This window comes from Rhineura floridana, chromosome 14 (genome assembly GCF_030035675.1).
Source record: "Rhineura floridana isolate rRhiFlo1 chromosome 14, rRhiFlo1.hap2, whole genome shotgun sequence".
Taxonomy (NCBI): Eukaryota; Metazoa; Chordata; class Lepidosauria; order Squamata; family Rhineuridae; genus Rhineura; species Rhineura floridana.
Window position 1 is genome coordinate 19,945,852 of NC_084493.1, and position 27,818 is coordinate 19,973,669.

The 27,818-nt window shown below is 42.7% G+C and overlaps 1 protein-coding gene across 3 annotated transcripts in view; it reads left to right on the forward strand.

The window, feature by feature from the left end:
- CHSY1 (chondroitin sulfate synthase 1) overlaps positions 1-27,818 on the forward strand; it is a 118,799-nt gene that overhangs the window by 12,153 nt on the left and 78,828 nt on the right. For all 3 annotated transcript variants that reach the window (XM_061595045.1, XM_061595044.1, XM_061595043.1), the window contains exon 2: positions 2,917-3,412. In XM_061595045.1, coding sequence (XP_061451029.1) covers positions 2,917-3,412 — 496 coding nt within the window. The remainder of the gene's footprint in view (positions 1-2,916; positions 3,413-27,818) is intronic.

Below are 27,818 nucleotides of genomic sequence, written 5' to 3' on the forward strand. Positions count from 1 at the left end.
TGGCCTAAATGTCTGGTGTGGATGTGGCCTAGATTGCAGTTATATGTATTATATTCATTTTTAATGGGCATCTTATTTATTTTCTATCAGATTTAATTTTGTTGTTATCCAGCCCAAATCCTTAGGATTGGCTGGGTTAAAGAAATTCAGATGAATATAGTCCAGCTTGTTGACTTAAAGTTTTGTTTAGGAACATTGATAACAACTTTTCTGCCCTTCCTAACTCCAGTATGCTAACAATCCTCCTCTGTTTCTTAATAAGACAGTATTTTAAATATATGTGAATTGTTAAAACGTGTGAACATTTTGAATTCTAACATCATATAAAACAGTCTTTTCTTATTTTTTTTTCTTTTTAATGTCTGAACAAATTGGTTTCTTGTCTAAAAATATCAGCGAGCTCCTGGTATAAAGTATTAAGAGTACTGTTAAGGAGTGCTTCATTTTCACGCCTCAAGAGTGTTTTCAAATCAGATTCTGAGCACCTGTATGTGTTTGGAATAAAGCTACCTAACATAACTAAAACTCTTCTGCTTCTGAGGCAGGAAGGAAGAAAAGGTGATAAAAATATCTGCTTACAGAGCAGAGCCTGTTTTCCCTTTTCATATCACCTCCTGCTAAAGGCTTACTTCTTGTAGGTAGAAATTATAGGTGGAAATTTGAGAAAAGAACATTGGATAGTCTAAACTTTGTGGTCTTTAAAAGCCCAAGTGCAGATGCCGAATGTATACGTTGGTGATAATTGTCCCTTGGGTGGCTCTGTTTTTGGAGCGTCTGACTTGAAAGAGGCCTGCAATGGAATCTTTGCATTACACAAGCGGCAGCCATCTATGTTACTATCCCGCTTAGCTAGATTGTGCCATAACTGTCCATTAAAGGATTCTTGACAGATCTGCAATGTGCCCAATCCCTGTAACTTGTGACAGGTACAGTTTGAAACAGCTGCACTGGTTGACAGTTCGTTTCCGGGCACAGTTTAAGGTGTTCCCGTCAGTGTTTAAAGCCCTAAATTGACGCAGACCTCAAATATCTGAAAGGCCGCCTCCTTCCCTCCAGACGCTCTTGGGTGTTAAGATCAGCAGAGTGGTCCCTCATGGTAGTGATAGAGAGACAGTGTGCTGAAGTGGTTAAAAGTGTCGGACTATGGCCTGGGAGACCAGGATTCAAATCCCCACTTAGCCATGAAGCTCACTGGGCGACCTTGGGCCAGTCACTGCCTCTCAGCCTAATCTGCTTCACAGGCTTGTTGTGAGGATAAAATTGAGAGGGGGAAGCCCCCTTGAGCTCCTTGGAGGAAAGGTGGGATATAAATGTTGTTGTACTAGTAGCAGTAGCAGTAATTCTTTCACCCTCAGAAGGGTCGGACGGTGGTGGTGGCGGCCCAGGTGGGTAGCTCAGTATTGTCTACACATGCTGGCAGCAGCCCGCCAGGATTTTAAGCAGGATATCTCAGCCCTACCTGGAGATGCCGGGGATTGAACCTGGGACATTCCGCATGTAAGCAGATGTTCTGCTCCTGAGTTATGACCCTTCCCCGTAAGGGTGGTAGCTCCTATTGTGGAATTCCTTCCCTACAGAGTTGTGTCTGACATCTTCATTACACAGCATTCGTTTGTGCTGAAGATACACCTTTTTACACTGGACTCTTGACACCTGAGAGAGAGATATTTTAAGACCCACTCCAGTTGTGATTGCCATTTGTTTTAAACTGTTTTGAATGTATTTTACATTGCTGTGTCATGCCCTGGAGGGTGATAAATATAATAATAATGTGTGGGTGGGTGGGTGGTTGTTGTTTATTGAATCTCACACTGAAATACATATGCAGTGGATTCTGACCAAACAATAATATATACTGACAGTTGCCAAACTTTTTTTTCCACGCGTACCCCCTGAAAAATGCTGATGGTCTTGGCGGCCCACTTAACGATTTTTTCTGCCTGTTGTAGCAATTGTAATGCGCTATGCTAGACACTGTATGATTTTTAATTGTAGTTTTATTGCTGCTTTTATTTCTTATGTTGTATTTTATTGAATTGCAATTTGCAATCCATAGAATTCAAGTTGTCATTCAGTAAAATGCTATCTAAGAAATAAAAGAAACAATAAAAATACAATTAAAATCAATATGAATATTTATGAATATTTAATTTTAGACACGCTGTAGAACATCTGAATGAAGCTCATGGACCACAGTTTGGGAACCAGTGATAAACACTAAACAGCCTTCCCTGACCTGGTGCCCTCCATATATCCAGGGGGGGAGTTGTCCAGGTTCGTGGGGGGGTCCTAGACCTGTTAGCTTTTTGGGAGCAGAGTCTCAGCCAGGTCCCTGTGCATGATCCAATCAGCATTAAAATGAAGTGTCTTAGCCACTGAGAAGAGTCCTTGTCCTTTCATGCTGACTGGAGGAAATCAGAATGAAAGGAGGTGAGCCAGCCGCTGAGAAGATTCTTCTCAGTAGCTAACACACAGCATCTCCTTTTATGCTGATTGGCTCACGAGATGAGAGGGAGCGCAAGGGGGATGAGGGAAAGTGGAAAAGGGGGCGTGGCTGTGAGGGATGTGTGGCATGACTGTCATGAAGGGACCCTCCGCTTCTGAATTTCCCACTCCACTACTGCATATATCTTGGTGCTACAACTGACATCAGCCCCAGCCAGCACAGATTTCCGGCCTTTTAGAATTCTTGTGGGAATGTCAACAAACATCTAGTTGAGTATGGCCTGCTAGGCATTATGCGCTTAAACTTCCATAAAGCTTTCAGCAGAATCCCTCACCAAAGTTCTTTGCATAAACCTTGCTGCCGTGGGCTGAGAGTACCGTGTCCATAACGAGTCAAAGACTGGAAGCAATAGCTTCCATTTATGTGCACAGAGGATTTTGCTTAACTGGTTTTGGTCTTTTGCTCTACAGAACTTGGTCCAGCACAATCCCTGGGAAGGTTGAGTTCTTTTCCAGTGAGGGCTCGGATACCTCTCTCCCCATCCCCATAGTGCCATTGCCTGGTGTGGATGATTCTTACCCACCCCAGAAGAAATCATTTATGATGCTCAAGTACATGCACGATCACTACTTGGACAAATACGAATGGTTCATGCGTGCAGACGACGACGTTTATGTTAAAGGGGACAAGCTGGAGAGCTTCCTTCGGAATTTGAACAGCAGCGAGCCCCTCTTCCTTGGGCAGACAGGGCTGGGTACCACTGAAGAGATGGGGAAGCTGGCCTTGGAACCCGGAGAGAATTTCTGCATGGGGGGTCCCGGCGTCATCATGAGCCGGGAGGTGCTGCGGAGGATGGTCCCTCACATTGGGGAGTGCCTTCGAGAGATGTACACGACCCACGAGGATGTGGAGATTGGGAGATGTGTACGAAGATTTGCAGGAGTGCAGTGTGTCTGGTCTTATGAGGTATGTTGCAGATGGGGAAAGCTTTAAATGTTTAATACTTTTGTGTGCGCGCGGGGGGGGGTAATGTTAATGAAGAACAGTTGCACTTGGAGAAAATCCAAATTCAGGTGACATATCTGGAAATCTCTGTTCCTTGTGTGTGTGTGTGTCCCTCATTCCATAGCATGTGGACTGAAAACGAGTGCAATCATTGGAGGTCATCCAGGAAATCTGCTTTCGGATTTCATAGTTTTGATTTTGAGAAATTTTTGGTAAATTTGAATCTAGGCAAATATTCATCTCTGTGCTGGTGGTGAGGGAGAAGAAGTAAGTTTTGGTATTCGGTTCCCTTTGTTACATTTTGTGTTTTTCTGGCTTATAGGGACTGAGTTCCGCCAAGAGTTCATAGCAGCTTAAAGAAGTCTCTATCTTGTCTTGAGCTCTTTATCACTGAGTCAAAGCCTGGAGGATAACTGAAGGAGACACTGCCGTTTTCCTTTCTTCTCTACTGCACATCTTGCTGATGGCAACAGCCCTGCTACTCACCCTAACCTCAGGATTTCTCTCTGAGGAATCTGAAATTGAGATAAGCAGTTAAAAGTGAGGAAGAATTCCTGAATAACCTACTAGACAATTCTTCTAAGTTTGGCTTCTATAGATTATAGTCCATCACATAAAATTAATCTCCAGCTAGTAAAACAAATGCTACTGCCTTCCCCCCAAACCTGGTGCCCTCCAAATGTTTTGGACTACAACTCCCATCAGCCACGCTGTCCGGGGCTGATGGGAGGAGTTGTCCAAAATATCTGGATAGTGCCAGGGTGGGGAATTCTGGGTTACCATGTCTTCTGTTTCTTCAGCTCTTGTTACAAGGAAGAGCAGTTTAAAAATAGTCGTGGTGATGCCGATGATGATGATGATGATAATAATACAACTCATATGTCCTGAATAGTTCTGGAAAGAGATCCAAATAACCTCTGGCATTTTAAACTTTTTTCCCCCCAAAGGGAAGCAACTGTTGCTTCCTTGTCAGCCTGAGATGCAAACCTGAAATCTTTCTGCACCAAGCAAAACCGAAGTGGTTTGCAAGAGCTTCCTCCTTCACCTTGCAGATGGGGCTTCAGTCATGACAGCAGTGTCTCTTCATTCCTTTCCCCACCTCCACTGCATCCCTCTTTCCTCCTTTTATTTTAATTTTGAGCTTCAGGAAGAGTACCATGAAACTTGAAAGCTAGTTCGCTGCTTTGTGATTCTTAGTTGGCCTAAGAAAGGTTATTCTGAAACAGGATAAACTCTTTCCTCTTCTCCTCCCCCTGGCAACCCAGCCCCGGTTCCTAACTGATCAGAATTACTCTGTATCTCACCTTTATGTTTGTGTACATTGTACCAATGGCTTTCTCTCTCTTTTTATTTAGTATTGAGACCCAGGTAGTAAGCAACCCAAACCAAATCAAAGGATGGATGCTTTGCATGCAGAAGGCCCCAGGATCAGTACCTGGCATCTCCAGGTAGGGCTGGGAGAGACTCCTACCTGAAACCCTGGAGAGCTGCTGCCAGTCAGTGCAGACAATACTGAGCTAGATGGGCCAGTGGCCTGACTCAGGTTTCCTAAATTTCTTATTTGGATGCTAGATCCAGCTGTGAGTGCTGAACTACACATAAGAGGGCTGTCGCCCTTCATCTCTTTGCCTCGTCTCTGTTATAAATCAAGGGTTGGAAGGTGTGTGTACTAATTTATCATTAAAAGGAGCATGGAATGATTGTCCCTCCTATGCCTTTCCTAGTAGAGGAGTAGAGAGAAACCAGTTTACAAAACATATCAATACATTCAAACAGGAAAAAAACCTCGTCAATTTAGCAAACATAGAGCACATTCTATATTACAAAAAATAACAATCACCCTCAGACTCAAATACATAAGTACAGAATAAAAAGAAAGTGAACAGACGATCAAGTCCCAGCTGCTGGTGCTGGTCTGACTCTATGCTCCCAGGAGTCTCAGCAGCCTGGCTTAAATACAGTTTAGATGGGAGGGTTTTTTTTTACCAGGGTTGGATGGTTAAACAGCTGGCTCCCTCATCTCACTTCCAGTGGAGGCTGAGAGCAGCCAAAAGGAAATGGTGGTGAGTCCTCTTCCCTAGTCTCCCAGCAGTTCTAGTTGCTGGTGATGGTCTTACTGGAGACATGGGTGGGGTGGAGGGGCCTGCATTTTAATGTTTCTTTTACCATTAAAATGCAATGCTTACACCCCACTGTATTATTTACTACTATTAGTATTACTACTAATAATCATTCCATTTGTGAATCTGTTCCCATGAGGCACCCCAAAGCGATTATTATAATAACATATATAAGATAGTTACAAAAACTGTTGCAACAATTGTATATATAAGCACATTAAAATAATTTTTAAAGAAGTTTAAAACAACAATAGTACATACATAAAATCAATTCAGATCCAAGGTGGATGCCAGGTGGGACAATGATTTTAGAAGGCTTGTTGAAAGAGGAACGTCGTTTGCAGGCGATGAAAAGACAGTAGAGAAGGTGCCTGTCTGATATGTCTATGTGCATGGTGTGTGTATATGAATGAATGCAAAGAAGCCTGTGTCTGACATTCTTGTGTCCGGTTTTGCACTGTGGCAGGCTAGTAACCAGTATTTAGAGGTCAATCCTTCAAGCCAAGTCACAGTTTACTAAAAGGCATCTACATCATGCCTGTAAACAGAATGTAGGCAGATGGCAGTGAAGCAATGGCACATAAAGGTAATCTCTACACCAACCCACAATATTCCTTGCTGGTGACTGTGCCCCGTTCAGGCAGCTTTACCTTGAGAAAGTAGCTTTTTTTCTCCTTTCACCAGAGACAGTGAAAGGAATTGTGTAGATGTACCTTTTAAAAAGACAGTGCATTCTGTATTAGCCAAGCTAAGTTACTTTTAAATCCTAGTTATCTTATAAATGACCTTCATGGGGTGATAGCGAAGAGGAGAGGAGAGAGTAAACACTGTGGCTGATTTGTTGATGCCTGGGAAGAAGGGGAGGGCGGATTTTGTGAGAAGATGTGCAGTTAATCTGCTTCCAGTTAGTTAGGATGCCCTGCTGCAAGGGACTAAACTGTCAGCTGTTGGAACTGAGAGGGCATCGATGGCGTCCGGTGCAGGCTGTGGCAAGTTGAATCAGGCGGTTGTGATTCTGTGCAGAAAAATAAAAGCACCTTAACGTGATCTGCACTGGAAATTTCATTTGTTGCTTTCTCACAAACTTAATTGCTTACAGCCAGAAGGCTGCCATAATCTAAAAGCAAAAGAAATGGGCCATCCAAAAAAGAACAGGAAAGATACGTTATAATAACATCGTAACCTCCCCTTCAGATTAAAAGCAAATAAAAGAAGTCTTCAGGAGAGTTAATAACAAAATGTTTAAGCTCATAAATACCCCTGAAATGTTAAGTATCAAATAAGATGATCAAGAACACGGGGCAGCCTGTAAACTTTTCTGTGCAGGCACTGGATTTTCTTTTCTTCAAATGATGGGCATTTTATAGTATTGTCCAGTCAGGGAGTACTCTGTATTCTTGTTAGCAATTTGCCTTTAAAGTTAAGAGACACTCTGTAAGTTTCTTCTTCCCATTGAATTTTTAATACCAAAAGTGGCTTCTTGGTTCCTATTTCTACATGTAGCATGTCTTAGCAATGTGTACTTATGATTTTTTTTTTTTTAATGGCAAAGTATTTCTGACACTGGAAATGAAAACAAAGGCCTGGTGGGGAAGCTGCTCAAAATAAACCTCAATGTGGTTTGCAAGGTGTTGGTGGTGTCCAAGTGTCTCTTCTACACCTTGTATTCTCGGTTCTGCTTGTACAGTTTTTTAAAAAGCTCCCTGCTCTTTCCTTACCAAAGTGGAACTTTATGGCTGGGATGGAAACTCTTGTGCATAGCGTGTGTCTCCTTGCAAACGGCACAGGGGCTGCCAAACACAGTCCCATCCGCTGATCCGTGCCCTTCCAGAATTCTTCAATTGCAGGCCCAGACCATCTCTGCACTATATGTTTAAAGCAGTATTATACCACTTTAAACAGTCATAGCTTCCCATAAGGAATGCTGGGAAGTGTAGTTTGTTAAGGGTGCTGAGAGTTATTTGGAGGACCCCTCACAGAGCTGCAATTTCCAGAGTTCCCTGGAATGTTTAACCACTTGGGGAATTGTAGCTCTGTGAAGGTAGTAGGGGGTCTCCTAACAATTCTTGGCACCCTTAACAAACTACAGTTCCCAGGATTCTTGGGGGGGGAAGCCATGACAGTTTTAAAGTGGTATCACAGTGCTTTGAATGCATAGTGAAGATGGCGCCTCTCAAGGCTGTGCAGGTTTGGGGAAACTGTCATAAGAACAGGGTCCTCTCACTCTTGTGATAAGGCTATCAATGGCAGTAGAGCTCCAGCAGTAGAGTACAAAAAAGGAAAAAGGTGTGTGCTGCCGACGCTGGCCCTCCATACATTGCTGAATGACAATTCCCATCATCTGTAGCCACTGCCCTTGCTTGCTGGGGCTGATGGGAGATGTAGTTCAGCAACATCTGGAGGTCCAAAGGTTCCCTCTGCTTGGAACAGGGAGTGGTTGACATGTCTGCCAAACTTGTGACAGTGCTTTTGACTAGGAAGTAATGCAAGGCAGGATTCTTTTTGTTTGAATCTCCGACTTTTGCAAATCGATCTGGAGCTTTGTGGCTTCTCACTTGCCACATTTATCCTTAATTAAGCTTTAAAGTGTCTCCAGCGTTTTAGCAGTAAAAGCTTTTCCGAACCCCCTGATGGTGTGAACTTTCTTGGCAGTCAGCTGGAGCCTCTTAAAATCTTCAGGAATCCTTATTGTCTTTAAGTTCCTGCTTCTAGAGCCAGGGATAGCACAGAGTAGCAACCTGGTGGTCGGCTAATATGGTTTCAGCTTTTGAGGAAGTTTAAATGGTTTTGTTCAGAGTGTAACAACAAACTTCTGCCACTGTTGCCACTTTAAATCATATTTATTGTTCAGGACTTGCTGTGTATTTTTACAATGATAAATAAGAATTCATATTGTTCATAGCATTTGAGGACTGGATAAGTTTACCCTTGTCACAACTCAATCTTGTCTCATTCAGCGGTGAAGAGTCTTGGAAGAAAACTGCCTTTTCCCCCAAGTCCTTGGCAATAGCTATTTTTAAACTTTTTAAATATTTTAGTAGGCCAGGATATAGTGTCTTAAATTGCTTTCAAAATAGATCAGAGGTGCTTGCTGCACTAGGTAATGTTGAGGGGCAGTACCACTTGAGGGTGCAAGTTGGGAAAGGGAATCTTCAAAGACTTCTCTCTCTCTCTCTCTCTCTCTCTCTCTCTCTGAATACTAGCATGACAGGGAGTGCAGTTCTTTTGCTTGCGAGCTATGTGCTTCCTCAGCCTGAATGGGAAATTGGAAATTGTGTATACTTTCTTGATTATGTTTTCTTGTAAATCATATGGAGAACTTGTGACCTAGATGTTGTTGCAGTATGGCCAATTGTCAGGGATAATGGGAGTTGTAGTCCACCAACATCTGGTGGGCTACAGCTTTTCCATCCCTGTTGCAAATGAATACTCCTTTCTGCCCTCTGCTTTTTCTGACTTATCAGTGGGACCCTCCTTCATTTTTCTGCTTGTCCTGTTGAGAGCCATTGCAGAATAGAGATGAGCATGTGAGGTTGCCTTATACTGTGCCAGATCATTGATCCACGCAGCCCTGTGATCTTTGCTCTGACTAGAAGCAGGATCCAAAGCAGAGATCTTTTCCAGCCTTCCTCTGCCTATCATGCCAGGGACTGAATCCAGGATCTTCTGCATGTGATTTTTTATCACTGAGCTACAGCCCCTTCCCTAATGGCATAGAGCAAGTGTGGGGAACCTTTGGCCCTTCAGATGTTGCTGAACTACAACTCCCCAGGATTGATTTGATTTAAATTGTGATTTAAATTACTTCTCTGAAGGACTCAGTTTTAATGATTTAAATCACAGTTTAAATTATTACCAATGAAAATTTTATTTAATCATTTTTTAGTAAAAGTACATTATTACATATTCAGGGATGCAGGTTTTGTTAGAAGGTAAGTACACACTAAGCAATTTTTCGGAATTGTTTTCAGATCACTTTTCATCAAAAAATGGGATGATAATTTGGTCATTTTAGTACTAAAGCAGAATGAACTTGTGAAGTCATTCAGGAGATGAATCAGCTCCAACTGTTCAATTAATCATGATATTTTTGTCATGGTGTGCCAGAATCACCACCACCAAACAGGCTTTTAAATTTACTAATAAGATTGCTTATTCTTCTAGTTAGTTTTCGTCTTCAACAAACAACAACCTTAACAAAACACACACATGGATTTTTGAATGGTTAACTATTTCAGTTTTTAGATAAAGGTAAAGTTATTTAAAAAATAAAATTTAGGCAATTTCAACCAAGTCAGCATGAGAAACTTAAAAATATTGGGTGCTACAGTTCACTCAGTCTTCTTCTTCACCTTTGTCTTCCTTGTTCACTGTCTGGAATAGAAATATAAGCTTTCCTGCCTTTTCAGTTCCCATCTGCCACCCTGGGTTCCTACTGGGAAGAAGTATGAGATATAAATCTAATAAATAAATAAATTTTATTTCTCAAATTAGAATGAATTAGTCCAAAGGAAGAAAAAAAATTCTTTACACCTGCAGAAGAGGCTACTGTTGTTAAGAGCTGGATTACCACTTCAGTGGTTTCCTCCTTGTTCAAATCTACTCCGTCTCCCCAAATTCTCTATTAACTGACGTCTATCTTTGCCCTTGAGAGAGAGAGTGCACTTCATGTATACCACCTGCAGAATAGGACAGATCAGGTTATCTCCCATCTCCATAAATGGCTGTTAACATATTCATAGAATATAATTGGAAGTTGTATAATTAGTATTCATGATGATATCTTTCAGCTAGGCTCTTCTTTTACTAATTATTTTAAGAAAATTTTGAAATCCAATTTGAATGAAAAAATCCAATTTAAATTTTAAAAAATGATTTTTTTATCAACCTTAGAACTCCCATTGTACCTGACCATTGGCCATGCTGGCAGGGCTGATTGGAGTTTTAGTTCAGCAACATCAGGAGGGTCAAAGGTTCCCCACATCTGTGTGCTCTCTCCAAACACATGGACAGGGTTTCTGTTAATTAGGCTAACTTTGTTCTTTAGCCAACCTATGCCAAAAACCCTCTTATTTTTGGAAAGTATTGAAAGCAGAGCTGCGGAAAATGGAGCTGGTGCTCAACAAGAAGTTAGAAGCTCTTAAATAATAGTGGTAGCTTGGGCAAGAAATTGGTCCCATAACCTAGTAAGTTTATAATGTACTGGGCACTTCTAGATAAAACCAGCCCTGTTAGCATAAACTATATTTATTTTTATTTTAAAACAACATTATCTTGCCAAGCCAGACAGTTCTAGGCCTCATGGGGGCTTCTGTGAAAGCCCCACTGCAGCAGTTTGTGAATGAAATTGTTAAGTATTTTTAAAAGTACAGAGAAAAGGGGTTGTAAATAAAGCCTTGAAAGTTATAGGGAAAATTCTTTCATTTTCCTGCAGTATAATTCAGCTAAGCAAAGCCTCCTTTTTAACCTTTTTTAAATAGGTGCAGAGCTCTGAATGCAAATGCAGGAAATGGTGGTTAGCTTTTCTGTGTGTTAATTTTTTTTAATCTTAATAATAATCTTTGGTTCATCTATCTAAGCCCTCTTGTCAGAATGTCTGCCTAAAAGGAAGAACCAAGTTTTTTTCCTCCGCCCCATGAATGACAGTGAAAGTGAGTAACTCAAAATGAACATGACCGACAGGCATATCACCGTTCTGTGAATAGCACTTCCATGCTAATGAAGTGTTACAGCATTTGGCCGTGATTAATTACTTGGCAACAAGTCCCTGCAAAAAATGTACTTGAACCAGACCAAAATGCTTTGCCTGTTTGTGTCTCCCTATCGTGTTGGTGTGGAATGCTGGGGAGAAGGCCTCTCATGCCATTGTGACTGTTGCATTGATTTCCTGAGACTGCAGTGTTATGTGCTTAAATGGCAGCTCTTAATGGTAGCTGCAGGAGCTTGTTAGTGATATGTGGTCAAAGTTTTCAACCCGGGTGAAGAACCTCAGGTCCAGGGGCCAAATGTAGCTCTCCAGGCCTCTCTAGTTGCCCCTTAGGACACTTCCAAGGCCACACTTCCTGCTAGCCCTACTTCACACCCTTCTTTGACTGTTTTTTGCTTGGCTGCAGTGTGTCCTTGAATCTATGATAATGCTTCTTCTGTGCTTGGATGAAAGATAGAGAAGGGTGGGTATGCCTGTGTGTAGAAACTAGCCTGTTGTACAAAGGTGAAATTTACGATGGTTCCTCTGCCCACTTTTGCCCCTTCCCCCCCCCACCATTGGCATGTGTTCCCTAGAAGGAAACATGGCCCTCAGGGAGAGAAAGTTTCCTTATCTCTCAAAACTGCAACCATAGATTGTTGGATCCAGCAGTGCGTTCTCGGCTAAATACTAACATAGGAGTCTGCCTTGTACTAGCTCGTTTCCTTATCTCTCAAAACTGCAACCATAGATTGTTGGATCCAGCAGTGCGTTCTCGGCTAAATACTAACATAGGAGTCTGCCTTGTACTAGCTCAGACTGTTTGTCTATCTACTCCACTATTGACTTCTCAAACTGGCAGTAGCTCTCCAGGGGCTCAGGCAAATTAAAGTGATCAAAACTAGTGTTTTTCCCACTGCTATCCCTTTCCCTGATTCTCCATAATGACTTCCAGTCATTTTCAGCATTAAAGCTCAAGTTCCTAGTCCTCATGCTCGCCTTGTCACCCCAAACTCTCTGTGTTATCCCTTGCTTCCTTATATGATTTAGAGCTGCTTCAGATGTTATAATCAATGTGAAAGGCAGAGGAAATGCAGCTGCTTTCTGTTTCACATTGCTCTGCATGTCCATTTTTTGTGAAGCAGATCTTTTTGCATCTCTCCCGGTGGGGAGATGTGTCATGTGCTCTCTCTGTAATTTGGAGTTAATTCATGAGACCGAGAGCACACGGCAGCTGCATTTCCTGTTCCATTTGCATCATTGCCATATCCAAAAGCATGCTTAGCGCAGTGTGCCTGAAGGTAAAATGTGCCTGAAACAACTTCTCTTTCTGTTCACATCCAGGTTTTTTCCTTATCATATCTTACTTTTTTTTTTTTCTTGGCTCGGTGAGCAAGCTTTTGCAATGAACTTTATTTTTGTTCCACTTGTTCTCTGTTGCAAAAATGCTTTTAAAACTAGAACTTTTAGTAAGACCCAAGAAAATGGACGTGGCTAAGAAATCCCCCCCTTTAAAAATTAAGGCTTGTTCAGTGCCTTCCTTATGGCTTATATAGGCCCCGAGGGAGCTGAGAGAGAAGAAATCTTCTAGCCCTGCACTGGAACAGTCTATGCCTGATGCTACGAAGAGCCTGATAGAATCGCCAAACCTCATCCTCTCTCACATCTACCTTCTGATCATTTACGAGAAGAGGTAGCCTGAGATCGTATCTTTCCTGGCCAAAAATAACTATGTAGTATCCTGGCTTTATATGCTCAGTTTTTAGGCCTGAACATCTGTCGTGCAAGAAATAGAAACAGAAGTTTTGGTCTTGTCTGTCTGAGAAATTTCTGACTTGTGTTGGAGATAACTTTCTCCTGCAGAAAGTGGAGAAAGCAACCAGAGGATCAGCTATCTTTGGCTTGATTCTAACCAATGGAGATGATTGGGGGATGAAGTGGCAGTTATGGGAACTCTGGGGGAAAGTGACCACACCATACTTGAATTCTTGATTTTAACAGAAGCAAAAACTGAGAGTAGCCATACGCGCACCCTGGAATTCAGGAAAGCTGATTTTAATAAACTCAGAACAATTGTAAGTACGGTTCCATGGCAAGCGACCCTAATGACAAAGGGGGTCCAAGATGGGTGGGAGTTTCTAAAAAAGGAAATTCTAAAAGCGCAATGGCAAGCTATTCCAACAAGGAAAAAAGGGGGGAAACAGCAGAAGAAGCCAGATGACCTGAAAACAAAAAAGGACACATACAGGAAGTGGAAAGAAGGCCAGGCCACAAAGGAAGAGTATAGGCAGGTATCACGGAATTGCAGGGATGGCGTCAGGAAGGTTAAAGCTGAGAATGAGCTGAGATTAGCAAGGGGTGCTAAAAGCAACAAAAAAGCTTTCTTCAGGTACGTCCATAGTAAAAGACAGAGAAAAGAAATGGTGGCACAGCTATTCAGTGAGGATGGCAAAATGATAACAGATGACAAAGAAAAGGCAGAAGTGCTCACTTCCTACTTTGGCTCAGTCTTCTCCCAAAAAAAGGGTCTATGACCTTCCTGGGAAACATGAAGTAGAAGGGGCAGGATTGCAGCTTGAGATTGATAGACAAACTGTCAAGGAATACCTAATCACTTTGAACGAGTTCAAATCAGCAGGGCCTGAGTAACTGCATCCTAGAGTATTGAAGGAACTGGCTGAAGAACTCTCAGAACCGCTGTCTATTATCTTTGCGAAAACATGGAGGACTGGTTAAGTGCCTGATGACTGGAGGAGAGCTAATGTTGTCCCTGTCTTCAAAAAAGAGGAACCAGGAAACTACAGACCAGTCAGCCTAATATCAATCCCTGGAGCAGATTATAAAGCAGTCAATCTGTAAGCACCTTGAAAACAATGCAGTGATTACTAGGAGCCAACATGGATTTATGAAGAACAAATCCTGCCAAACTAATCTTATCTCATTTTTTCATTGGGTAACCTCCCTTGTAGACTGTGGGAATGCTGTGGACGTAATATATATCACTTCAGCAAAGCTTTTGACAAACTGCCCCATGATATTCTGATTAGCAAGTTAGCTAAATGTGGGCTGGATGGAACAACTATCAGGTGGATCCATAATTGGCTCCAGAATCGTACTCAAAGAGTGCTTATCAATGGTTCCTTCTCAAACTGGGTGGAAGTAACGAGTGGGGTACCACAGGGCTCAGTCCTGGGCCCAGTGCTCTTCAACATTTTTATTAACAACTTGGATGAGGAGGTACAGAGCATACTTATAAAATTGGCAGATGATCCAAAATTGGGGGTGCACAGCGAATACCTTGGAAGACAGAAACAAAATTCAAAGGGACCTTGATAGGCTGGAGCATTGGGCTGAAAACAACAGAATGAAATTCAACAGGGATAAATGCAAAGTTCTACACTTAGGAAAAGAAACCAAATGCACAGTTATACGATGGGGGATACTTGGCTCAGCAATATGACATGTGAGAAGGATCTTGGAATTGTCATTGATCACAAGCTGAATATGAGCCAACAGTGCGATGTGGCTGCAAAAAAGGCAAATGCTATATGAAGCTGCATTAACAGAAGTATAGTTTCCAAATCACGTGAAGTATTAGTTCCCCTCTATTCAGCACTGGTTAGGCCTCATCTTGAATATTGTGTCCAGTTCTGGTCTCCGCACTTCAAGAAGGATGCAGACAAACTGGAACAGGTTCAGAGGAGGGCAACAAGGATGATTAGGGGACTGGAAACAAAGCCCTATGAGGAGAGACTGAAAGAACTGGGCATGTTTAGCTTTGAGAAGAGAAGACTGAGGGGAGATATGATAGCACTCTTCAACTACATGAAAGGTTGTCACACAGAGGAAGGCCAGGATCTCTTCTCGATCGTCCCAGAGTGCAGGACACGGAATAATGGGCTCAAGTTGCAGGAAGCCAGATTTTGACTGGACATCAGGAGAAACTTCCTAACTGTTAGAGCCATACGACAATGGAACCACTTTCCTAGAGAGGTAATGGGTTCTCTGACACTGGAGGCATTCAAGAGGCAGCTGGACAGCCATCTGTTGGGAATGCTTTGATTTGGATTCCTGCATTGAGCAGGGGGTTGGACTTGATGGCCTTATAGACCCCTTCCAACTCTACTATTCTATGATTCTATAGCTTAATCTTTTGTTTTGCTGCATAGTGGCACTGCACAATAGGTTTAAGTGTGACTCCCCTTTTTTCCTCTGACCCTCCATCATTACTTGGTGTAGGCAGCACAAGAGACATTATAAAAGCTTGGAAGAAAAGGAAGTCATAACCAGCCAAGGATCCTTGCATCAGAAGAGCATTGGTCGCCCTGTTGGTATTTTAATTTGATTGCTTTGTTGCTGCTGTAATTAAAAACCTAGGAAGCTGCCTTATACTGACTCGGTCCATTGGTCCATCAAGTGCAGTATTGCCTTCTCTGACAGGCAGCAGCTGTCCAGGGTTTCAGACTGAGAACATTTCCAGCTTTACTTGGAGATGCCAGGGATTAAACCTGGAACCTTCTGCATGCAAAGCAGATGCTCTTCTACTGAGCTATATTTTATTTATTTTATTTTATTTTATTTATTATTTAATTTATATCCCGCCCTTCCTCCCAGCAGGAGCCCAGGATTCCCTTCCCCAAATTGCCGATGAATTTCGAAAAGGTCTTTTGTAGATAAGCCATTGGAAGCAGGCTGAGCATGGTGGACTGCCCACCTCCAGGGTCAGAGGTCAGGTCACTTGCCTTCGGTGCAAGAGTGCCCTCAAGTGCAGCAGTTCAATCCTTCCCCTGCTCTTCTAGCATGAATTACAAGGTTCACTCTTATATGGCAGGACATAAAGGGATGTGTCCCCAGAAGCAGCATCGTCGGATTGGTGACTTAGCCCGCTCTTGAGACTCTGTTTTTGAGAACTGAGCCAGTTCCCATTTTCAAAGCGTCACTCCTCATCTTATTATTATTAAATTGGTTGAATTTCTTTATGACCCCAGCTTGGATTTTGCTTTCTTGGTCCCTATATGCACTGTACATTCAAAAGAGTATTGTACTACTTTAGACAGTCATGGCTTTTCCTGGGAACTATAGTTTGTTAAGGGTTCTGAGAGCTGTTAGGAGACTCCTATTCCCCCTCACAGGGGTGTAATTCCCAGATTTCCATGGGAAGAAGGATTTGAGGGTTAAACCACTGTGGGCTTCAGATATGCTTGATGTTGCAGTCCTTGAGGCATAATCTGGACATGTGCGAAATCATTCAACATATGTTCACTGTGGTTCAATATGTTGCAGAGGAGAATGCAGTTCTGCGGAGAGTTTATAGTTCAGTTGACAGAGCACGGGTTTTGCATGCAGAAGGTCCCTGGTTATCCTCTACCAAGCCCCTGCTGAAGATAATGCAAATGTTGTCCCAAGCATAACTCTCACACCCAAGCCATGCCCAGAACATGAAGAAGTGAGATGTTCAAAATTATTCATATGTGTTGGAATGCCCTAATGTTTCTGTATATTAGAAGATGATATTTCATGAAACAGGAGTTGGCACGAAGCCAGATGTACAGTTAAGCCTGCAATTGGCCCTTCTTAATATTTGGGAAGGGGCTAATTAAGGTTTAGCAAGCAAATCTATTATTTCTTTTATACCGCTGACCGTGTGCATGGAAATCGCAAGGCACTGGAAGTTAGCGAATAAACTGTTTTTTTAAAATGGACTTTCTGGATTTTGGAATATCACGTTAGCTGAGAAATTGACTTTCAATATAAAACTCACTAAAGGGATAGTAGATGCATTAGAGTATTATGTTACATGGACTATTTCAATACTAGTAGGCATAAGACATTTGTCCAGTACATTCTTACATTTATGGGATAGGCAGTAAAATTATTGTTCTCTTTACATAAGGCTATATAGACGAGGTTAGTCATGTTTTCTTGATGTATTTTGTGTGACTCTTTTTCTTCATGTATAACAAGATTGATGCGTGTAGTTGATGCCCTAGGGGGGGTGTATAATTTTTTTATTGTTGATTCTGTATTGGGTGTCATACAATTAAGAAAATTAAACAAAAGAAACGATGGCTAGAGGAAAAGAAAGAATTGCAGAGGTAGTGTTAAAAGTAAATAAGACAGTTCCCTGGTCAGCTCTGTTTGGGCTATCGAGAGGCATATCTCTCTTGCAGAAATAGCCTCGCTCCTCTGGGACAAACACAAAGGCTCTTTTGTAGCCTTTCTGTTGCACATCTGTTCTGGCATCGGATCGCTAAAGGCACTGCATTTTTTTTCCAGGGAGAACTATTTTTTCCCAGGCAGATTATTTTGTAAGGTCTTCTTTTTGGGTATGCGTATCATATTTCCTACCACCCCACCCACCTGCCTGTTGCCGCCACGCACGCACGCGCACCCCCCCCCTCTCTGACAATAACCTCCAGGCTATAATTCAGAAGTACTTCCCCACTGCCCCCAAGGACCAATCCGCATAATACAGTTTGCGGAATGTTCTCTCCATTTGCTCTCTAGCCACCTGTATGACCAGGCGCAGGACTGATGTGTACAGCGTTTGGCGCTATATTTGCAAGAATGTTTTTAAAATGGCTACCTGCAGCTTTCTGGTCCGTGCTTAATAGCATTCACACATTTTACAAAGAACCATCAGAGCACCCGTGATGTTTTGTAGTGTCACTTGTGAAAATGGCCTCAGAAGGTTCGAGGGGATCTGGGAGGAGCGTCTGGAAGTTCAGGCATTTTGGTTAGTGTCTCTTTCAGTGATTTCCTCGTGTTAGGCCTGCAGCTACCATAGCAGGTCCTAAACCTGGAGTTCAAGAATGTCATGTATGGGCTCAGCCTCTGTGCCATTGCCAAACCCTGCCCCTCTCCAACCCCCCTACCCCCACGGAGACACTAGTGAGACCCATCAAGGCATCCTTCTTTAAAAGCAATAAACCAGAGATGGGTCCTTACCACAGCAAAATGTGTTAGAGGAGGGAACCTGTGTGGTGGTATGGTTCAAGTGTCGGACTAGGACCTGGAAGACCAGGGTTCAGATCCTCTCAGCTATGAAGCTCACTGGGTAACCTTAGGCCAGTCATTTTCTCTCAGCCTAACCTACTACACAGGGTTGTTGTGGGGATATAATGGGGGCAGGGAGAACCTTGAAGAAAGATGGAGTATACATTCAGATAAATATAAAAAATAGCAGGGCAAACAATTTGTCCATTTAGCCCAGTATTATCTGATCCAGGTGGTGGGGAACCTGTGGTCCCCCCAATATTGTTGGACTACAGTTCCCATAATTCCTAGTGGCAGCCAGTGTTACATAGAGGAGAAGGTGGAAAGTACATGGTGTTTCTAACTTAACCTCTTGATCTGTAACACACACATACACACACACATACAGAATCCCAATCCAATGTTTGTAGTTCACACAAACACATTACGGTGTGATAAAGAAGAATCTAAATTCTGTACACATGTTTGTGTGTGTGTGGAGAATCTAGCTCATAAAATACAAAATGAGGCATGCTAGGTCAGTGAATTTGTGCAAACGTGTTTTTGCCTGTTGTCTAGCTGTATTCCTACATTAGTGTTTGGACTTCCAGAGTAGGAGTTTTTGAAGCTTCGGAGTAAGGTACCAAGTGACGTTACTTGGGGTGTGGCTATTGAACCAGATGGCTTTAAGGAAAGCAGACTTTGGTCAAGTTTTGGCAGTTTACAGGTCACAGCATCATTCATGCATGAGGGAAGCAGAACTGGCTGAAGGGCAATTGCTTTAATGAAGAAGTTTTAAGTTAGAGCCTCCCCCAACCTGGTGCCCTCCAGATGTTTTGGACCACAACTCTCATCAGCCCCAGCCAGTTCCAGGTTGAGAAAGGCTGAATCAGAACTTCAGCCAAACAGGTGACCTGATTAAAGTCTCATGCAATGTTCATGTCTCAACCCTTTTACAGCAGACAAAATTATGAGCTGTTTTTCACACTCTCTCACACAGACACATCAGTGGATATCAAAACCTTGGCTACCTGGAAGGGGGAAGTAGTCAAGAGCACATCAGGTCTGTGGAATATTCAGACCCTCTTTAATTTCATCCTAACATGCCACACAGTGGCTTGCTGATCAGTGAGGTTTTCTTCAGAGTGGACAAGTATAGGATTGCCCTCTTAAATTGGTAATGTTATAGGAGAGGTTTAGTTGCTTTCTCTTCTCACATTCCTTTCTCTTACTATTCAGTTGCAAAGCAGCATGAATCAAAGGAGATTTGAATCTGGGTTCCAGTGTCCTATTTTAGTTCTCAGCTGATTAAGAACCTTTGGGCAGAATTCACTGGCGGCCTCAGTTCCCCGTCTAGCATTGGATGACTAATTTAGGCTGCATTCAGACATGGGGTTTATTGCATTAGTTTTACTTATTATAATGGTAGCAATTCTGTCCCAATTTCTGACATTGTTTTCACGTTGCAGTACCTGTTGTGCTATGGAACTGTGTCTTTTTGACTGATATGCTGCTATGTCACGCCAAATTCCATTCACAACCGTGGGAGTGATGTAACACAACAGTGAATGCCGTTGGACATATCACTACTCCCCCACCCTTTCCGCCCATGTGCACTTCGATTCCCCTATGAAAATGGAAGAAAAGAACTATATGCTGGTATACCGCCCTAAAGTTTGTCATGATACTCCCATGATTTTCTCGGTTGATGGGGTTGTAGACGGATTTTTTCTGGAAGCAAATAACACAGAAATGAGCGCTAAACTTCCACCATATTCCGCTAAATTTCCAGAGGTAGCTTTTACATCATGTGACAGATAAAAAAAGATGGAAAATATTAGCTAAGAGAATGTTAGAAAAATGGAATAAACTGCTGTCTGAATGTAGTCTTAGACCTTAAGTCCTTGAACAGGTTTTATTTTTAAACTTCTGTACAGTGCCTAGAACTTGTGTTAAGCGTTTGATATTTTTATGACTACGGTTTGTACCGTACTTCGATGTGCATGCTAGCTCCCATATTCACTGCAGTTAAAGCTCACTTCTTGTGAAACCAGCTTTAAATCCTGGTGTTTTGGCCTAAGAGATGCTCCAGATAGCTGTAACGTCGTTTCAAGTCAGTGTAGTGTTTAACATTGGTTGAAGCAGGAGTGAGGAATACCTTTGCTTTGAATTACAGTATTTCTCTTAAGTTCTGTGTCCTGCTTTTCCCCTACAGATGGAGATGCCCAGTATGGCTAGTATCAGTTAAAAATGAAATGCTCAATAAACTGTAAAACGCCAGCAAGTCACTTTAAAATGGAAAAACCAGAGCAGCAGAGGAAAAGCATCAGCAAGCTAATAATCAACATAGGACCAGACTGAATAATTTTCCAGAGGAGTAGCCATGTTAAGTCTGTTACTGCAAAAACAAGAAAGAGTCTTGGGGTACCTTAAAGACTAACAGTGGCGTTCCCAAACTTTGCGAGCTTCACTCAGTTGGTCCACCTCATGTCCACATGTCTCTTTTATTTTTAATTACATTTTTATTCTTTTATTTCATATATATTGAATTATAATTGAATTCTATGAAATGCATTTTGTAATACAATAAAATACAATATAAGAAATAAAAGAAGCAATAAAAATACAGCGTCTAGCAGAACACATTACAATTGCTACAGCCAGCAGGAGAAAAAAATCATGAACTGGTCTGCGAAGACCATGAGCAATTTTCAAGTGGTCCACAGGGGAAAAAGTTTGGGAACCACTGGACTAACATATATTTATCATGGAAGGTATGGGGAACTTTTGGCTCTCCAGCTGTTGCTGAATGCCAACTCCCATCATCCCTAGCCATTGATCATGCTTGCTCTTGCTGATGGGAATTGTACTTCAGCAACATTTGGAGGGCCAAAAATTCCCCATACCTCTTAATCCCTCTCACTCTTTCTATGGGTGGTATTCAACACTAGTCTGAGTAGAATAGACCCATTGATATTTACAGGCATGACTAACATAGGTTCATTAATTTCAGTGGGTCTGCTGTGACTCGCAGAGCTTGGAAAAGTTACTTTTTTGAACTACAACTCCCATCAGCCCCAGCCAGCATGTGCTGGCTGGGGCTGATGGGAGTTGTAGTTCAAAAAAGTAACTTTTCCAAGCTCTGGCTGTGAGTAGGAATTAGTTGAATACAACCTTATCTATCTGTACACACACACAGTTTGGGGGTGGGATGGAAGATTGTAAACAGTGAGATCAGAAGGAAAGAAAATTCAGATAAATGTAGATGGCGCTAATTGTATTATTAACAGTGGCAATTCAGAAAAACAAGTTGTTGATAAGATGGACATCCTGGCATAGGTAAGCCAATGAACACATAAAGTGTGATAAAAAATCCTTTATCCCAATTCAATTAAAAATCTAAAAACAATCCAAAAGAAATCTAAGCAACAGATAACAGTGTTTAGGTGGGGGCGGGTTCCCATGTAATTCTGCAGGGGACTTATGAAGTCTTAACCATTGTTCCCAGAATATGTCTGCAGTGGCTCTTGTAAGGTGGTTGGCAAAGGCAGTATGTCAGTAATGAATAAGCAAATAACAAAAAGCCAGGCTGAAATGGTGAATGAGGGAAGTGTGGGTCTCAGCAGACGTGGAGGGTGAGCTGTCATTGATCTCCTGCAGAAAACTCAGGCCCTACAACTGCAAGCGGATACAGCTTGCAATGTGATTTCTAGCTAACTGATTTCTAGGAAACAGGGTACAAAAGAGCCTTTGTCTGTGACGGCTGCAAAATCCTCTCTCAATGCGCAGTCATGCCAGCCAGTCGCGACGACTGGGTGATGTCTAAGAGTAACAGATCCGTTACTGTGCAGAACACTCTTCCCTTGGCCCCTTGAGCTAGAGGAAGCTCTCCACTGAATTCTGAATGAACGATGACTCTACTGACAACCAGCCCTCCTTTATAGGGAAAGCACATGACTTGGGGGTTTGGGCTGCTGTTTAAACTGCCTTCTCTCTCGCTCTCTCGCTCTCACTCTCTCTGTCACATATCCATATCCATATCCTGGTACAAAATGTAACTGAGCACTGTGAAGTGTCCCAAGAATGTGATTGCTTAAAAAAAATTAAAATGCAAATATTGTCTTTTCTTGCAATTAAAAGAATATGTTAAAATATTTTAAAAGTGAAGCAACATTGTATGCACATGCATGCGTGTGCGCACACACACTCTTTCTGCTCCTCAGGGCTCTGAAAAGAATAATTCTGGTGAATGTATCCCAAGGAGTGAAAGAGAAGTAATGTTTCCCTAGCAGAGCAAAATCACTAGTTTTAGTAAGCTAGTAAACTTGTGGGGAAGGGCACATGCTTTGCATGCAGAAGTTCCCAAGTCCCATTACTGGCTTCTCCAGTTGAAAGGATCAGTTAAGAAGGGAAGGGAAAGGGTGGAGACCTTGGAGGTGTGATGCTGGACGGGCAAATAATCTGGCCTGTGCAGGAAGAGCCCTGCCGGATCAGGCGAATGGTCCATCAAGTCCAGCATCCTGTTCTCACAGCGGCCAGCCAGGTGCTCATTATGGGAAGCTGTTGAGCCCAGAGGTGTTGAGCCCAGCCTCTCTCCTGAGGATCAAGGAAGGGGAAGGCATGAGTTGCAGGCGCTTCAGCCGTCAGCAGGCATGGACAATCCAGCTGTTGTTGAGTCTAGCCCAGACCTTGAGGAAGAGAGCGAGCTAGCCGCCCCGCCAGTTCCCACGGATGGCCCTGCCCCTCAATGGGACAGCGCTCAGCCATCAAGCACCCCCACGGAGCCGTTAGGGGAGGATTCTGAAAGAGCAGTAACTCCTCCTGTGCCAAGCAGTATCCCAGAGACGCCCGAAGCTCCCCAGGCCTCTGCTTCCCCGCCTGCAGATAAGGACCCTGTTCTGTCAGATGAGCCCGGGGAGACTCGCCCCCCTTCACTGCGCTCACGACATAGGGAAAAGCGGACAGGGCAGAGGGCGTGTGTGCGAAGGAGTGAGAGGTTACGCTCCAAGACCTCTCCTATTTAAGACTGCCGCGCTGTGAATGGGGCGTTGCGTCAACTTTCATCACACGTTGCAGAGCATGTCTAGAAGGTAGTTAGGGACTTGCAGTGAGTTAGCACAGAGTCTTCTCTATGAGGCAATCAGCCTTTGATGTATCCATTACGTTAATAAAGCAAGAGTTCCTTGCACCCTCGTCTCCAACTCGTGATTCCCGCTCTGAACTGGACAGGAGCCCATCTGAGCATAATGCACTTGTGATTCTCAGCAACTGGTATTCAGAGGCATGGTGCCTCTGACTGTGGAGGTAACCATCATGGCTAGTAGCCATTGATAGCCTGATCCTCAATGACTTTGTCTAACCTCCTTTCTTAAGCCGTCCGAGTTGTTAACCAACACTACATCTTGTGGCAGCAAATTCCATAGTTAAATTATGTGCTATACATTGTGTGAGGGGCAATGACCTTGGCTGCCAGTAGCATCAGGACAGCAGAAATGAAGTACGTTTTCACACAATGAGAACATAAGAAAAGCCCTGATGACCAAAGGACCATCTAGTCCAGCATCCTGTCCATACAGTGGCCAGCCAGATGCCAGAGCCTGAGCACACTAGCACTCTCCCCACTTGTGATCCCCAGCAACTGGTATTCAGAGGCAGTCCTGAGCTAGATGGACCAATGGTATGACATAGCATAAAGCAGTTTCTTCTCCTAAATCAGCCTTCCCCATGGGAGTTTTAGTCCAAAAGAGCATAAGCCCTGGTAGATTAGGCCAAAAGCAATCCAGTCCAGCATCCTGTACTTATAGTGGCCAACCAGCTACATATGGGAAGCCTACAAGAAGCACCTGTGAATAACCCCCTTCAATACAGTAGGGCCCCACTCATACAGTAGGTTAGGTTCCAGACCCCCACCGAAAAGCGAAAATCGCAGAAAAGTGGAACACTGACAATAAAATGGCGCCCAACGCCTGAAAAACGCTGAAAAAGTGGAACAAGCAGCTTATGAGTGGGGCCCTACTGTACTGAAGGGGGTATGAGTGGGGCTGCTGTATTAGCGGAATGCCGAGAAGCAGAACGCCGAAAAACAGGACCCTACTGTATTACAAAAAAGGACACTTCACTTGAGCTTTAGGTAATATCCAAATTGAGAACAATCTGAGTTTCACTGATGATGTTGTTTGACAATTGGGAACAATATTAAAAGGAGAGAAAAGAGAAAGCATTCCCCCCCCAGCTGGCCCAACAGCCAGACAATAGTCATGTTATCTCTGTGTTGTTTTATCTATTATGTTTTTAGCCCATCTTTTCTCCAGGGATCTCAGGGAAGTATACATGGTCTCCCTCCCACCCCCCGTATTATCCTTATAATAACCCGGTGATGTAGGCTAGACTGAGAAGAGAATGACCAGCCCATTACCGCCCAGTGAACTTTGTGGCTGAATGAGTATTTGAACCTGGTCTTCCCCGGTCCTAGCCTGACACCCTAACCCAGGGTTTCCCAAAGCAGGCTACATTGACCTCCTAGGTGAATAAAAATCTAGGTGTTGAAAAGGAGTTTACACAGGCAGTTTATGAGGTATAGTGTATAAAATTTAATTAGGAACTAGGAGCATTAGAAATAAAGGGCATGCACATATACAGAGTGCACTCCCTTTGTCAATGAAGAAACTCTGTTGCTGGCATTTCCACATTTATACTTGATCAAAACTGGAACAATGAAGAATGCCTTAATTTAAGGCTGAAGACTTAAACGCAGAAACCTACAACCCAATATCCATATTCTTTAACAAGAATAAAAAAAAAAAGTCCATCAGGCCCTTCCATCTCATTAGAAAACATAAAAAGTATAATATTATTTTCTCTTGGTTTACTTGCTTATTTTTTACACTCTATGATTCCTAGTAATGATGATTAATTAATCAGTGTTGATTAAGAGAAGATTAAGTGAAGAGGCTCTGAGTAACCATGACTGGTGGCTTCAGTGCCAATGCATTTGAAATGGGAGAAAACAGCTTCCGAATCAGATGGTGCAATTTCCAGTCAAACTTGAACTGTGGCACCTCTTCTCCCCCCCCCCAGTTAATAACCACTAGTCATTGTTTCTGAGACATGGCTTATATAGCGTTTTCTCCATTAGTGTTGAAATCTGTTTCTTAATGCTCTGAAAGGACAGCTTACTGAATCTTTTTATTAGAGTATCCTCTGTACCAGTGATTCCCCAACTTTTACTCCCCATGGACTGCTTGAAAATTGCTGAGAGTCTTGGCAGACCATTTAATAACTTCTTTTTGCCTGTTGTAGCAATTGTCATAGGCTGTGCTAGATGCGGTACGTTTTTTAATTATATTGTTAATGCCCCCTTTTATTTCTTACAGGTTGTATTTTATTGTTTTATAATTTGAATTCCATAGAAATCCAATACAATAGACAAAATAAAAGAAGCAATAAAAATCCCCTTAAAAATCAGTAAATATTTCACGCGAAGGATGTGCCGTCTCCTGTCCTCAACCATCCAGACATGCAGTGGACCACCTTGAATGAAGCTGGTAATCACAGCTCTGTGAAGGGAATGGGGGGTGTCTCCTAACAACTGTTATTACCCTAAACAAATGATAGTTCCCAGGATTCTTTGTGAGAAGCCATGACTGTTTTAAAGTGGTATAATACCGCTATTAATGTATGGTGTGGATATGACCTAGGATTTTGATTCAGACTGTGATTTCCTAGCTATAGAGTCAACAATCAGGCAAATAAAACAGAAAATGCCAGGGTAGAGTCTGTGTAAAGACTTAAGGTGCTGAATGCCTGGGCACGTTTTAACTTCGTATGCTACCATTTTGACCAGGAAGTTAGGCTATTCACTGAAAATCATATAAGTTTAGTCCAGACAGCAGCAACTCTATCGAGTTCCAACCTCTAAGCCTGAACAAGTTGCCATTTTGCAAATCCAGGTCAATTTAGGTACTGGGCATTTTGCTCAGTCAATTAAAGTTCAGAAGCAAACTGTTGTCCTGGGGAAGCCTTGGATTCATTTAGTAAGGTATTGTCCTACCTTAATTTAGTTTCTTTAGTAGTTTTAATAGAAATTTCAGTTCAGAGTGTTTCATGAATCAGCTTACAGGTTGCCCAGGATTCAGCATCACTACTAGAATTAACAGGGCATGACTGCACTACACTAAGATGTCGCAGCAACTAGACATGCCTCCTTACTGACCTTAAGTAAGAATGGGCGGGCACTCTACTTGTGTGGACTGAATGATGTGTGAATGTCCCTCCTCCTCAGAGGGATAGTGAAGGTTTGTGGAGATTGCTGGTGCCACAGCCTATAAGTCCAGGGTGAGGGCGGCTGGACTGCCTCAGCAAGGTCCTCTCCAACAGGAGGAGGGAGGCTGCATAATGGCGACGGAGCAGGCGTAGGAAGGGGGTGAAAGGTAGGGAGTGGCATCTTCCTGACTCGGCTGGGCCTCCTTGCTGATAATGGGATATATAGTGTGGAATGTCACTGGCTACAGCATGGAAACTCTCAGATTCATCACTGATGACATCTTCCCAGTCAAAGTCCAACTCTACCTCCTCGTTCTTGTCTCCCCATGCCCATTCCACAGGGCTCATGACAGGTTTTGGGCTCTTCAGTGAGAACATGAGCAATGGCAGACAAGGATACACCTGCAGAGGATGGTTGGGTGCATGTTTTAAATGGGGTTGGGTCCGTACCCAGTGCGGCATGGTGAGGACTAACAGTGTCATCCCATCCCAAAGAACAAGGGTGGGGAACTTTTTTTCAGACATAGGGCCACATTCTCTTCTGGGCAACCTTCCAAGGGGAACACATCAGTGGTGGGCAGAGCTAGAAAGAAAAATGGGCAGGGCAATGAATGTAAATTTTACCTTTGTACGGAAGGCTAGTTTCTGCACGTACACCTTTCTATCCTCCATCCAGACAAGCAAGAAACATTGGAGTTCAAGGGTGCATTGCAGCGAGGCAAAAACATTCAAAGGGTATGTAAATTAGGGCCAGTGAGGGGGTGTGGCCTGGAGAGGAAGGAGGTGTAGCCAAGGGAGAGACCTGAGTAGGAATGGACTAATCTGTCCATTTTTGGTTCTCTTAGTTTCTCATTTTTTTCCCAAACTGAAATTCAGGTCTCCACATTTCTGCAGCAATTTGCAAGTTTTTTTCTTTAAAAGTCATGAAAATCCTTTAACATTTTAGTGCGAATTTCTCCTAATAAGCACATTTTTTGTATGTAGTTTTAACAAATACACACATTTTTGCAAGCAGTTTTCCCTGATAGAATGCATTTTTGTATGTTATTTTCACAAATATATGCATACCCTAATAAATGCATTTTTGTACACACTGCTTGGCTGGAGAATGGCACTGGAAAATTAAGAAAAGTGTGAATTTCAAAGGATTGCCTTATTTCAGAAATGCAAATTTGCTAAATTGGCATTTGATATGAACTGAATTGAATTTCTCTCCTGTCCTTAGTCTTGAGGGCCACATTGAGAGGACTAAAGAGCCACATTTAGCCTCTGGGCTTAGGTTCCTTGTCTCTGTCCTAAAACATAGCCCAGAATCCTTGGGAGT